This window comes from Metarhizium acridum (genome assembly GCF_019434415.1).
Source record: "Metarhizium acridum strain ARSEF 324 chromosome Unknown scaffold_320, whole genome shotgun sequence".
NCBI lineage: Eukaryota > Fungi > Ascomycota > Sordariomycetes > Hypocreales > Clavicipitaceae > Metarhizium > Metarhizium acridum.
Window position 1 is genome coordinate 351547 of NW_027094027.1, and position 12935 is coordinate 364481.

At 49.1% G+C, this 12935-nt stretch overlaps 5 protein-coding genes across 5 annotated transcripts; 2 read left to right on the forward strand and 3 right to left on the reverse strand.

The window, feature by feature from the left end:
- Window positions 1–1592: 1592 nt before the first annotated feature.
- J3458_014399 (uncharacterized protein) lies at window positions 1593–1961 on the forward strand (the record flags this gene model as incomplete). The annotated part of the gene is made up of 1 exon (XM_007809365.2): window positions 1593–1961. The coding sequence occupies one exon, from the start codon at window positions 1593–1595 to the stop codon at window positions 1959–1961; it is 369 nt and encodes a 122-aa protein (XP_007807556.2).
- Window positions 1962–2885: 924 nt separating this feature from the next.
- Window positions 2886–4169, forward strand: J3458_014400 (uncharacterized protein; the record flags this gene model as incomplete). The annotated part of the gene is made up of 3 exons (XM_066120536.1): window positions 2886–3056; window positions 3133–3691; window positions 3771–4169. 3 exons carry the CDS (start codon window positions 2886–2888, stop codon window positions 4061–4063), a joined length of 1023 nt encoding a protein of 340 aa, XP_065974369.1. The 3' UTR covers window positions 4064–4169.
- A 1162-nt stretch (window positions 4170–5331) lies between these two features.
- J3458_014401 (uncharacterized protein) lies at window positions 5332–7129 on the reverse strand (the record flags this gene model as incomplete). Its single annotated transcript, XM_066120537.1, has 3 exons — window positions 5332–6250; window positions 6383–6973; window positions 7038–7129. 3 exons carry the CDS (start codon window positions 7127–7129, stop codon window positions 5332–5334), a joined length of 1602 nt encoding a protein of 533 aa, XP_065974370.1.
- Window positions 7130–7464: 335 nt separating this feature from the next.
- On the reverse strand, window positions 7465–7974 carry J3458_014402 (uncharacterized protein; the record flags this gene model as incomplete). Its single annotated transcript, XM_066120538.1, has 1 exon — window positions 7465–7974. The coding sequence occupies one exon, from the start codon at window positions 7972–7974 to the stop codon at window positions 7465–7467; it is 510 nt and encodes a 169-aa protein (XP_065974371.1).
- Window positions 7975–11086: 3112 nt separating this feature from the next.
- On the reverse strand, window positions 11087–12644 carry J3458_014403 (uncharacterized protein; the record flags this gene model as incomplete). Its single annotated transcript, XM_007809368.2, has 3 exons — window positions 11087–12253; window positions 12309–12448; window positions 12518–12644. 3 exons carry the CDS (start codon window positions 12642–12644, stop codon window positions 11087–11089), a joined length of 1434 nt encoding a protein of 477 aa, XP_007807559.2.
- Between the last annotated feature and the right edge of the window lie 291 nt (window positions 12645–12935).

Sequence of the window (12935 nt, forward strand, 5' to 3'; positions counted from 1 at the left end):
CCACCATCTCTCTCCAGTCTCTTCAGCCTTTCAATGGGTGCTTACCAACAAGCCTTGGTCCGCGCCAGTGTGCCAGGTGCCGTCAATGTAGCCCTCGTTCAGACCACGACATTCACTAGTGCCTTTAACGTCTTGCAAGAAGAAGCCGTCTTGATCTTCAACCAACAAGACCGGGAGCATCATACAACGATGAATCAAGAGTATCCCGAAGTCCGTTCTCCGTAGTACCGTACACTTGATTTATAATTATTAGTCAGGATATTCTCGAGCAGTGTAACCTCACTTCATCTTGTTGGCATTGATGAATCCCTTTAGAGCAGCAGTCAAGGCTCCAACAAGTTGTCCATGTCTCTCCACTAGACCCTGCAAGCACCCTGGCACAACCCCCCAATCGAATGATTGGTACTCCTTTTCCTGCAGGCTTTTGGTGGTGATAGATTGGATCAGCAGGAAGTGCCTATTGGTTTAAACCCTTGAAAGATACATTCTCAGAGCCTTGACTGCTTTACAGATGCGCATGTACACGCCTTCCAAATAAAAGGCCTCATGTGCGGAAGTTTCCGACACGTCAGCATCGATATCAAAATGGAATAAATTTATGATACCGCTAAGAAGCAGTTTCGAGCATAATAAAATCATACAATGAGGAAAATGAAACAAAATTTTAAACCGTTTCGAGTAACCCCCAAAGGCCGTCCATATCCATGGAGTAGATACTTGACCACAGCGAGCATCTAACATCGAGCTGCTGCAAGGCGATGCAACATGGGCGCAACCTTGAACATACACTTACCCCTTCTTCTGCCGTGCTCCACCATCTGCATCTCCGATTCCGGGTAATGCCATTTTGAGAGAGGCATCAAGCAGGATGACGGTGATTATGGGCGACCCAACATTGGCCCGTCTCGTCTCGTCTACTGGACTTTTTATGCCGTACTATTTTGGTGCCTGTACCTATGATTGGCTGTACTAGGGTCTAATGTCTGTAGATGCCAGTCAGAAGCTGTCTGGTGCCACGAAAAGAACCAGACATTCTCCAACACATTCCGTCGACGGAGTGTAACAGATATAATCGCATCAAATAGAAGGCAGCCGCAACTTGCTGAACCTTCAGATGTCCTGCCCATGAATTAATATCACGATTCTAACAGCCATGCGTTTTCTCTGTCTTCATGGGCTTGGCGCCAACAGCCATGTGCTCGAAACCCAATTCTGTGAGCCTCACATAGCTCTGGTGTATTTGGATCCAAAGGCCCCAAAATAGCTAACAAAGTATGTAGCCGCTATTCGCTACGAGATGGACCGCCACCATACGTTCCATTTCGTAGAGGGAACGGAACTCGTGCCCGCCGCAGCGGGTGAGTCTTGTCGTTGTCCCTGTCTCACGTCGCACCACGCGGATCAAAGGCTAATGATGTGCCAACCATGTAGAGATTAAAGCATACTACCCATCAAAGGATTCATACTTTGGCTACTACCATACAGCGGCCGACAGCGTGTCGCGCGCGCTTGTCCAGCTCCACAAGTATCTCGCGGAAGAAGGCCCCTTTGACGGCGCAATTGGCTTTTCACAAGGCGCGGCCCTCATCGCCATGTATTTACTGCAGTGCAGTCAAGACAGGCCAAACCAACCGCTTCCTTTTCAATGCGCCATCTTCTTTTCCGCCAGCAGGCCCTTCGACACTGCTGCGCTGAAGGATGGAATTGTGCAATGGGCGGAGGAGCCGACTGGAACAGATGGCCCACGCCTCAACCTTCCGACCGCACACATCTGGGGAAGTAAGGATGTAGAATATCGAGGACAGTGCAAAGTACTGAGTGGGATGTGCGATGAGGCTAGGCGATACACGTTTGTCCACGGAGGGGGCCATGAAATCCCCGGTCCGAGAGCAAAGGAAGATATGCATGGGTGTGTCCGAGTGATTCGTCGCATTATCGAGAGGGCTTCAGTGGAGGCCTGAGGTGTTGGTCACACTTCTACAGTGTTATACGGGTTAGACCCAAGTATATGTCCATCACAGCTCAATACGATCACTCTATTATCTGGCGGTTAGCACGGCACGCTAATGTGTGTGACAGCCCTCCTTCCGGTGTGTAAGACACCCAACTGGGCTAGCGTAGATGGGGATGAATACAATGCTCTGATGTACGTAGTACTGGGCGTTAAACTTCTTTATTGTGGCTGTAGCTGGATCTTGGCGCCGGGGGCCAGCCATAAGTTGCCGCGTACGTAGTTGTGCCGTGACTTGGTGGAATAGAACCCGACTCCCATTGCAGCGCGACAGAAGATTGTTATTTTCTTTATTCGGCTTGCTTAGGCTAACCCAGTTGGTATCTCATGCCGAGGGAGGCTGTCACACCTTGGGTTGCTTACTCCGTAACTGTTCTGATAAGATTTGTACAAATCCACCCCCAAGGCAGCAGGTTTCAGCTCTGGGGGCCAAAAGATACCCATGGCCAACATTTTGTCATTCCCAATTGGTGACCAAAAAAAGAAGCGAATATCCCTGTGGCAATACGGAGTAAGCATTTCACTGTTGGACTCGGTGGAACCTAGACACGGGATAATGAGCACAACGGACTCCGTACACAGCGACGTGAGGACAGACGCCCAAGGAAACCCCCAGCCTGTGCCGTCGAGAATCGGATCCTTCAAAGGGGCGAAATCCGTTGACGAGCTCAGCGTCCAATCCAAAGACCCGCCGTTCTTCAGCCTACACGTCCCGCGGGTTGTTGGGGGCCGCTGACTCTCTTTAGGTTTCGCGATCCCCCTCGCCTTGTTGCGATTTCTAGCCCATTCACCTTGCTGGGTTGTATCGCTCATTGGAATTTCACCCAATGCTACATATGTCATTTTCGAGCCTTTGAGGTTTTTGGCGGCTGTCATGATGGCCCCCGACGAGAACACATCTTCTCACGGCACCACCGCTGGTATTTTGGCCGAGTACTATGTTCTATTTCTCATTGCCTCCGCTCTCATCGCGGTGAGAATATACGTGCGGCTTCGCGTGGCCAAGAATTGGGGTTGGGATGACTATTACATCATTGTCGCATGGGTATGTTCGCCATTTGTTGCGAAAATTTTGCCTTTTGGAATATAACTGACCAGCCTTTTTGATATTGGAATGATAGATATTTCTGCTCATAGGACTTGTGCTCGTTCAGATGGAGGCTAATCTTGGCCTCGGCCGTCATCTCCACACTCTAGAGGATCCGGAAGACAAAGAGCTTGGCATTCTCAAATTCAACACCTTCTTCCAGATGGTCAATGTGCTCTGCACCTTGTTCACCAAATGCTCCATCAGTATTTTTATTCTTCGAATTCGGGACAGCAAACGGCTCCGCTGGGTATTGGGGCTGCTCATGGCCTTGATGACCTTGGCCACGATTGTAGTCATAGTTGTTCTCTCCGTCTCGTGTATCCCACTGCAGAGGCTTTGGGACAAGCATGTTGCAGGAATCTGTATTCCTCTCGTAACCGTCTACAACGTCGCTTACGTCCAATCCGGCTTCACGATTGTCATTGATCTCTGTTTAACGACGGCGCCTGTTCTCATTCTGTGGAATGTAAAGGTAAAACGGGGTCGCAAGACGTTTATTTGCCTCTTGATGAGTTTAGGTCTCATCGCCACCGTCTCTAATGCTCTCCGGAACTACTTTCAAAATGGGTTGACCACGCCCGATATGACATGTATGTTTTCGCAGCTTCTTTGTCGATCTCATGTTGTGCTGAAAGCATCATCTCTCTGTTTGCTGACAATAGAAAACAGATGATATGACCGGCGTCACTGTTCTCGCTATTCTTGAGCTTTGCTCCGGTATTATTGCCGCTAATATCCCTGCCTGTATGCCGCTGTTCACACGGCGACAGAAGACGGTGCGCACGGCGACTTGCCTCCCTAACGGAGGCGGAGGCTACATGATGAATACGAAATCCGCTGCTTTGGACACGCCGTCTAGCTCTATTCGAAATCATGAAAGCCTGGATGCAGAAGACAACGCCTCCATTCGACAACTTACTCAACCGTCGAAAGTGGCTATGCTTGGGCCACACGCCGTTTAGTTTTCTTGTACTAAAACGCATCTATTCATCGGCTGCCAACATGCCAAATCTACTACGGTGACCAATGTTTCAAACCACCTAGACTTACGGGAGGACGGACTCTAACCAACATGTTGATACCATTCCAGCCCCATACGAGGCTGTAGTCAAGCATCCAAGGGAAGGAGACAGGAATTTTTGGATGAGTAGGTGGCAGAGGTCCTTGAATAAAGGTCAACGCTCGATTTCCTAGTACTACAGGTCAGATAATGTCCAACTTCCATCAAAAGTTAACAAGGAGTTCAAACTGCGCCAGACTCTCTAGTCTCTAGCTCTCAACTCTTGACAAGTAAAGGAACATTTCAAGTGATTTACTTCTGAGGTAATGAAGCCAGACAGCGCTAGATCTAATAAAGCTAAGATTATCACAAAAAATCAGGCATGCTCTAATTGCTGCGCAATTAGTACCGTCAGCGGAAAAAGCCTCCTATTGATCGGTATCGTCGAAAAGCCTCACAATGGCTCGCCACGGCCCTATTGAAGCCGTCAATTTCAATACAGATACATATCTCATTAAACGACTCAATTGGTGACCTAAAATATCTACAAAAAGGGTCTAACCTACCTAGCAAGATAGCTTCAATCAATGTCTAATTCCACTGCTCAATGCCAGCCGTAGCTGCCAATCGTGACGTGCAGCAATAATACAAACTCCGAAAAAAAATGACAATGTTAAGTTCTTCCAAAGAATAAAATTTATGCGTCCTGTTGCGTCAACGAGGATGATATTAGTAGCGATGGCGGCAACAACTGCATTACTAGCTATCAAAAAGAAGCTCAAACCCTGAAAGAAAGCAACAATTATTCAGACCTTTTATATTTAGCAGCTCAAATCCATCTAGATATCTTGATACAAGCCAAACCCAATTTTGAATTCTTGGATAGCAACATCGTGATAGATGCAGTTGATAGACAGGTTGGGACCATCCCAATTGAACATTGTGAGGTGTAGTGCAAATGTCGCAAAAATCGATAGGCTATGTATTCACCGGCGGCGTATCATGCTATCGCCTCTCAGTTCATCTTATCTAAACATTTAAGGAATGAGAGAGTTTTGCGTACAAAGGAAGATAAAAGTATTGTACTCCGTAGAATGTACAGGAAAGATATCCAAGAGACCAATCTCAGTAGTATCGCGCGCCACTATACCTGGTCCCGACGACAACTCAGCTTTCGGTAGTGGCGTGAGATTTCAGAAAGAAACTGCATTGAGCGCAAACCCTGGCACCTCAGCCAGAATAAACAACCATTCCAATCCAGCCAGATCGAGCCCCGACTGAAGACAAATTGAGGTACTGAGACAAGCTAGGTGTACGGTCGCCGCCCTTTGACCCCCTGAGATCAAACACAGCGACCGCCGGACTACCTTGGAGAACATAAAGACTCGAACGATCCACGGCGGAATCAAAAGAGCAAGTAGATTGGGTGTCCCCGGTGATGACAAACTTGGTTCGGCCGGACATGGGGTCAAGGGCGATGATGTTGGGCGACGCGCCGTCAGACAAGTATACTGTGTCAAACTCCGGCGCGAAAACGGACCAACAGGTAGCGCCCTGGCCAGGTATAGTGATCTGGTTAGAGGCAGTGACGGAGAGATTCCTATTGTACGAGGCACCGTATGCCGGGTCTGTGACGACGCCAGTCGAGTCGGAAAGGAAAGTCAGGGAGAAATCGAGCATTGAGCCTGGCGGGCGCGAGATGACGGGCTGCGGGTTAATACGGCCATTTACGACTTTGTAGGCGTATACATAGCCGCGGCCTATACCATTGCCCTTGATGGTGACGAACAAAGCCGTCTGTGAAGGGTTAAAGACGATGTCGGAAACTGAATTTGGAGGGCCAACAGAGGGTGTTGTCGGAGTGACGGGCAGCGGCATGTACTCGCCCAAAAGTTCGAGATGGTCAAGAGTATTAAAGCACTGGACTCCCGCTCCTCTTCCGGTATTCGCGACGCACGCCATATTGTTCTTGTCTGAAACAGCCACCGAGTTGGGAAATTCGCCGCCGATATGAACAGGCTCGCCTACACGCTTTAGACTGGCAGGGTCCGCGTCGGATATTTCAAACAGGGCTATCGCGTTGAGCCGGAATTTACCGTGTAGAGGTATTTGCCATTGACCACAACAGAGTCCTGGGAGAACAGAGGGTCTGGATTTGGGGTCGGTTAGTTTCAGGCTCTTTGAGCTACGTTGTCTGAGGATTTCGGGTAAACGTACCGACACTGACTGTCCCATTCATGTTCTGGGCAATAGACTCGCGTTCACCAGTTGGGGTACGCACAACTCTGCTCTTATCCAATAAACCATCTTGCAGGATCGGCAATCCGAGATGGAAGCGCCGGCTGGATTGCTTTCAAGGAAGTAAAGAGCTCGCTTTGAAGGGCCAGGTTTTGGAATGAGGACGCCACCGGAAGGGGCAGAGTTGTCCTTGACGCCTTTTTCACATCCCTTCTCGCACTTTGAAGGGACGCAATGAGCGGCTTCGGTGCATGCATACATGGTGTTGCTGTACTTTTCGATAACGGTGGTCTCGGTGACAGCTGTGACAACGGCACCAGAGCTTTGGACCTTGACATAGCTAAGAACACCGCTGTCGCAGATAAACTCCGCTCCGGACGTGGCCTGGCTGTACTTGACAGCGTAGCCAGGAACGTACTGACCCTGGATCTTGGTAAAGACGCGGCCATGCTGTTCTCGCTCGCATGTCTCGAAACGGAAGCTGCCCTTTCGGTCCAGGTCATATACCACGCGCCAGAAGAAGCCGGTGGCGCTGCCCGGCAGGTTGGTGATTTCGCGGTGTCCACTGCGGATCTCGAACTTGAACGATTGTGAGAGCGTAAGGAACTCTTGGACTCCAATGGTAGGTCGGGGGCTATTTGGCACGATACTTGACAATGTGGTGGTGCTTGGCCCAAGTCAAGTTGGACGGAAGTTACTGCCAGCTTCCTGGGCTAACAGCTGCTGTACCTACCAGTGGACTAGCTTTGGCAAGTCCAACCATCACGGCGAGACTTGCGGAATACTTCATTTTAACGAAAGGCAGAAAGGAGAAAAAAAATGCTTTGGAATAGCTCGAGTCTGGACTGTATGTTTGAACTAGCCATCATCATGTCGCGGCGAATACTTGGCATTGTATACGTATGTTCAATTCGTTGATTATTGTAAAACAGATGTAAGTGACTTCAAAAGATTTGGGGCCTTTCCACGGGGCAATAGTTGCAATAGGCTAGAAGGCAGCACAGAGGCTCATACCGAGTTTCGAGTTGACATGGAACTTTATTTCCACTTGGGGCGCGGCGCGTAACCCAACCGGAATGTCGTGTGCTGATAGTGGTGGACTGGGATGGAATGGACTAGTCCTCGCTACTTACCAATATTGTCACAGAATGTGTTGGTAGCGTGGCCGTCTTTAAAACCGGAGTAAATGGTGGTATTAGTAAGGTTGAGGGCGTTCCGGGCAGCGATCTTGTTGTAAAAGTATACACCCTTGGGGTGCGTGGTGCTTTCCAACGCTTTTTGCCGGCCAAGCACTTCCCGTCGTGTCTTGAGGGGCTGGTGAATCTGAAGATGGGGCTCCCATTCGAAACTAATGCTAATATACTGCCAGGCTAGCGTCTTACGTATGTCAGGGGTGACATTTGTCTTGATCAAGGTTAAGGCAGGGGTGTGTTGAAAAGTCTGGCCTGGGGTCGGGTCGTCGGGCTCGGGCTCGGGCTCGGGCTCGCCTTGGCCGCTGAGCGGACCCTCAGGCTCCGGAGTAGGCGTCTTTGTTCCGTCAAGTTGGTGTTGTCTGGTCAGTCTGGCCGGAGGTGCGTCTAGCACGGCGGCGGGTGACTTTATTTTTCTACAGTGACTATCCTTGTCGCTAATCATAGGAGTTCAGCAGACAGCCGCTAACGCCAACCCAAGTCAGAACTACATTTGTCGTGCCCGCGGGAAATACGAGCGAGCGCAACTGTTATGCTCTGTTAAGGCAGGGTCACCGAACTCGACGCGGCTGTGCGGCATCCCGGACTCGGAGAACTATCCGGTGTAGCCTTGTGGGTATGCACGATAGAGGGTCTTGTAGATAAGTAAACTAAAGCATCAATGATTCCTCATCAAATAAGAACTAGAATGGTCACATTAGGCTGTTTAGGGCTCCTTAGTCCTGCAGTGTATATGGACATGCCGCACCGGACATTAAGTCGGTGATGATGGATTCATTGCCCGAACTAAACTGGAAGACAAACACTCAGCCCCGTTTCTGTAGAACTAAACATTTCGAATATCAGTACGCAGTATTTGTCCCCGCCAAGACAAGAAAAGGGAGGTGTACAGCCATTGATTGCATGCTGTGCGTACAGACTGTTTCCCCAGCACCATCGCATGGCAATTCCTTCTTGGCTCCTATGCACGAGAGGCTTGAGCACCTTTGCTTCACCAAGTTACGACTGGACGTTGCCCGATTTGGCAAAAGCTGACGCCTTCCTCCTATCCTAGGGACAAAAGTAGTTTGGCTCGCGTGGATGGACGTCGCAGACACTCATGGCCGGAGTTTGCGACTGTTGTCGTGTTACCGATAGGCGGGTGTATCTTTGGATTGATCGCGAAATACCGAACTATTACTCTATATGCATTGCCCAGTTGGTGAGTTAGGGCTCTGCTAGGCTGGCCCCCTGAACAGCCACTAGAACGGGGCGAGGACTTTGGAATCTTTGGAATCAAATTCATGCCAAGGGTGCAAGGACACTACATATGTACCCACATACCAACCATTGCGAATACCAGCGAGAGCCCAAATATTCATTGCGAACGGCTGCAACTACGCTAGCACGTGCGGTTCCATGTACATCACTCTGAGGCCCTGAAGCAGGCTCCGGGCCACGACGGATAAAGTCGTACGAGTCTATAGTGAAATAACTCTATCGAGTTCAAGATAACCCATATCCAAGCCATCATCAACGATTAACGTGCTTTCCTATGACACTTCAGCCAGACATTGCTCCTGTTAACATTGTGACTATTCTCCATTGAGCCAAATAGAGGCCATTTCCTGGCAACTTGGATCGGCAATATCAAGTTGATCCACCAGATGCCAGCGTCTCCACGCCTCTCGGAGAAGATGCTCCATTTACACGAGGCAAGGTGGCATTAGGGTAGGGAGATGAGATGAACCGTTTATATAAATACTGAGGAGCTTGTGGAAAGCAATGTACTGTCAAAAATCCATGAAAGAGCATAATCCACATTCATCAATTTTCTGAGCCCGAGTTTCATGGGGAGGAGGACTGCCGTCGCCGGGCTGAATAACTGTCAAGACGCAAGATCTCTAACAAATGAAGATTGCGTAACGATTAGTAATTGAAACGGAAACTCGAAGCCTTCTATCGCATATGTGCCCGCCGTGGAGCATTAGGGAGTGTATGTTTCTTAAGATACGAGATAATAGATAGAAGAATAATAGTAGGGATAGAAGCCAAAGAGGATATACGGGAGTAGATTGGAGGAAAAGAACAAGACATGTTTTGCGGTTCAATCTTCCTCGATGCGGCAAAATGGAAATGATAATGGAAGATATATGCGGGGCAGGACTGGTGTAAAATTAGACTACCAGTGGACATGTCGAGGCTGGGGTTTTGAGCATTTGATCACCAAAATATGACCCCGAAGTTAGAGTGTAAAAGTTGGTTGGAGCAGTGGTCGAATAAGGGGTAACTTAATTAGTTCTTACTTTTTAAATCTGTGCCAACAATGAAGCCGAGCTTGACAGCATATATGGCATCGCTCGTTTTCGTACTTGGCATGCTGTAAGAGGCTTCGCTCGAGGCTGATCTCCGGCAGCCCACGTTACAGGCTTTACTTGCACCAGCGAAACAGTCTTGTCGGTGAGTGATCACACTGAAATCAATGGATAGCATTTGCATTGCTTAAAGAATGTGGAGAGTTTTCAGCAAGGCCAGTTCAGCTTGACTGGTCGCACATCTGCAACTCGACGAAAGCATGACATGCTTGGCCTATGATTTTCCTACGCGTTCTACACCATCGTGTCATATATTCAGCGCCACATTCTTACAGTTGATAATGAGGAGGCACACATCTGCAGACGTATTTTCAAACATTGGTTTCCTGGGCTTCTGTCTGCAGACGGCTCACCGTCAGCAATATTGTCAGGGCCACAGATAGGGAACAGAGCCAAGAGGGCACACTTATAAGCAGGATACAGGGGATATTCGGTCAAGGCCCGAACTTTAGTGGTCAAATGTCACACGCAGCGTGGATTCGGTACTGGTGAGTTCGAGAGAGGTTGCTATAGTTTGACAATCAAGGAGATAGAGAGATAAACTCCCGAATGATCCGGGCGCCCAGACATTTACCTGCAGCTCCTGTTTAGGTTCCTTCCAAAGGCTCCCCCAACGTGGTGTATTTCTAGCTCTCATCTATGCCGAGAAATGTCCATAATACATCTCGTTTGGCTTTGGTGGCTTCAGTCCTATCAAGGATGCCTTGTCTTAGTGGAGATGCATACGGAAATTAGGAGGCGGCAACACGAACGCAGTATTGCCTTTAGGCAATACTGTTAGGCCATCCAAAATTAATGTCTCTTATGACGTCGAATGGATGTTAAACTATTATAATTTACAAATATTGTTAAAATTTTATTCATTATACATGAAGAATATGCGGAAGATAAGTATGCTCACATTTACGCTGTGTATCCGCCGGGTTTGATTGAAATGATCCCAACAGCGTTATCCCAGTGAAAGCAGGCGTCTACGAAAGAATAAATCATAATATCTAGATATCATAGTGTCAACAATTATCCGGGGAGAAGTGAAGTGACAAAGTGTTTGGAAACTAGTTTCTAGAATACTAAAGTCCAAGTGAGAAATATATAACACCGAAGAAAGCCCCTTTTCAAACACCTTTTCCACAATAGAGCACTTTGTGATCAATCTTTGCATCAAGCGATGTTACACTAGGGATAATAAACAAGTCTCTCAACTTATAGAACCAAGGCAGTGATAGCCCCCAACAGGACGATAACGCTGACACCAGCCTTGGAGCCCGAGCTGACGGGAGGGGGGCTGGTAGGAGCCGGATGGGTGCAATTACCGTTGCACGTCTGCGAGGGCGCAGTCCAGGTGTTTGTGTCTGAAGGCGAAGAGCCAGTGCCAGTGGAGAGAATAGGCACGATGGTCGCAGTAGGCTGACTGGTAGGCTGACTGGTAGGCTGACTGGTAGGCTGACTGGTAGGCTGACTGGTAGGCTGACTGGTAGACTGACCGGTAGACCGAACGCTGGACTGAACACTGGACCGAATGCTGGACTGAACGCTGGACTGGACGCTGGACTGGACGCTGGGCTGGACGCTGGACTGGACGCTGGACTGGACGCTGGGATGAACGCTGGGCTGCGCAGCGGAAATCTTTGTGGGAACTTCAGTCTCGGTGACAGGGCAGACTGTCGTGTATAGTGGGATGGTCTTTGTGGTAGTGTGAGGCCGAGCAGGGCAGTCGGTTACAGTGGAAGCACACTGCGTAATGGTGTGAATCTCGGTGGTGTAGACAACGGAAGTAGTCCAGCCAACAGTGCTCGTTGGAGCCACAGTAGTAGAGTTACCCCATGGGCTAGTACTCTTGATAGTAGACAGAGTAGAGGGGACGGATGTTCGAGTGTGAGTCATGGTTTTGGTGTGGTTGGTGTGGTGAGAGTGGGTAGACACAGTCTCAGTCTCTGAGCTTTCCTGGCTACTGGTCTTGGTAGGCTTGGAGGTAGACGAAGTAGCGTGGTGAGTAGGAGTGGCAGTCTCAGAGTCAGTAGAGTGGTGAGTGGGAGTGGGAGTCTCAGATTCAAAAGTGTGAGAAGGAGGAGGAGGGTTGACACAAGCAGGAAGGGCAGGGTCATTGGTAGGAGTCTTGAAAAGCTCAACCTCGGCGTTGCGGCGACGGGTGAGCCCAGGTAGAACCTTTCCACCGGCCTTGTTCCATTGAGGAAGTTCCTGGGCAGCGACGGTGTTGGGGTCCTCGCCCGCGTTGAGGCGTCTGATAAGCCTGGAAGACGCGACGTTGCCGCAGCCGACGTTGAATGCCCAGCTGACAAGAGCGCCATACTGATTCGCGTTGAGAGCAACCTTGGGGTTTACATCTTTGTAGATGCAGTTCTCGGCAACCTATCAACGAGAGTGAGCTTGGGTCGGCGCGAAATCGGGACCTGAATTGACGTACCGACATGTCATCGCTGAGAAGCTTCAAGCCATCAGCCTTGGACAGAGGAGGGAAGGGATACTTGACCTCTGCGCAGTTAGGCTTCTTGCAAAGATGACCATATCCGAGAGTCTCAAGGTGCTGAGGTCCAGGGTCCCGGTCTACAAGACGACATGTTAGAGTTATTCGACTTCATCATACATTTAGCCTTGATATTCGTAAATACTCACAGACGTGGTCGGACCAGCCTTCAAAGCCGGAGATGAACTTGACGGTATCTTCATTAGCTTTGGGAGCACTGCAAGCATGGACGCTGGCAGAAGCTCCAAGGAGCAAAAGAGTAGATCCCTTAACCATTTTGGCCGTGCTATTAAGAATCTTTAATTTAAAGAATGTCAGGACGAGATGGCGTAAGGAATGTTTGATGGTCAAATGAATGTCGTCGTCAATAAAACGAGTGTGTTTCACAATCAAGCCAAGAAAAAGTGAAGAGGCAAATTAAATAGGTATCTTGAGCCAAGGAGTAGATTGGGAGGCCGTGTACACCACCCATCTTCTTATACACCGGTTGAAAGAGCCGCATTTCTCCAGAAAATTTCCCTCCAGCTTGTCACCCTCTATCATAACGTGCCGAAGATTTTTTTTTTA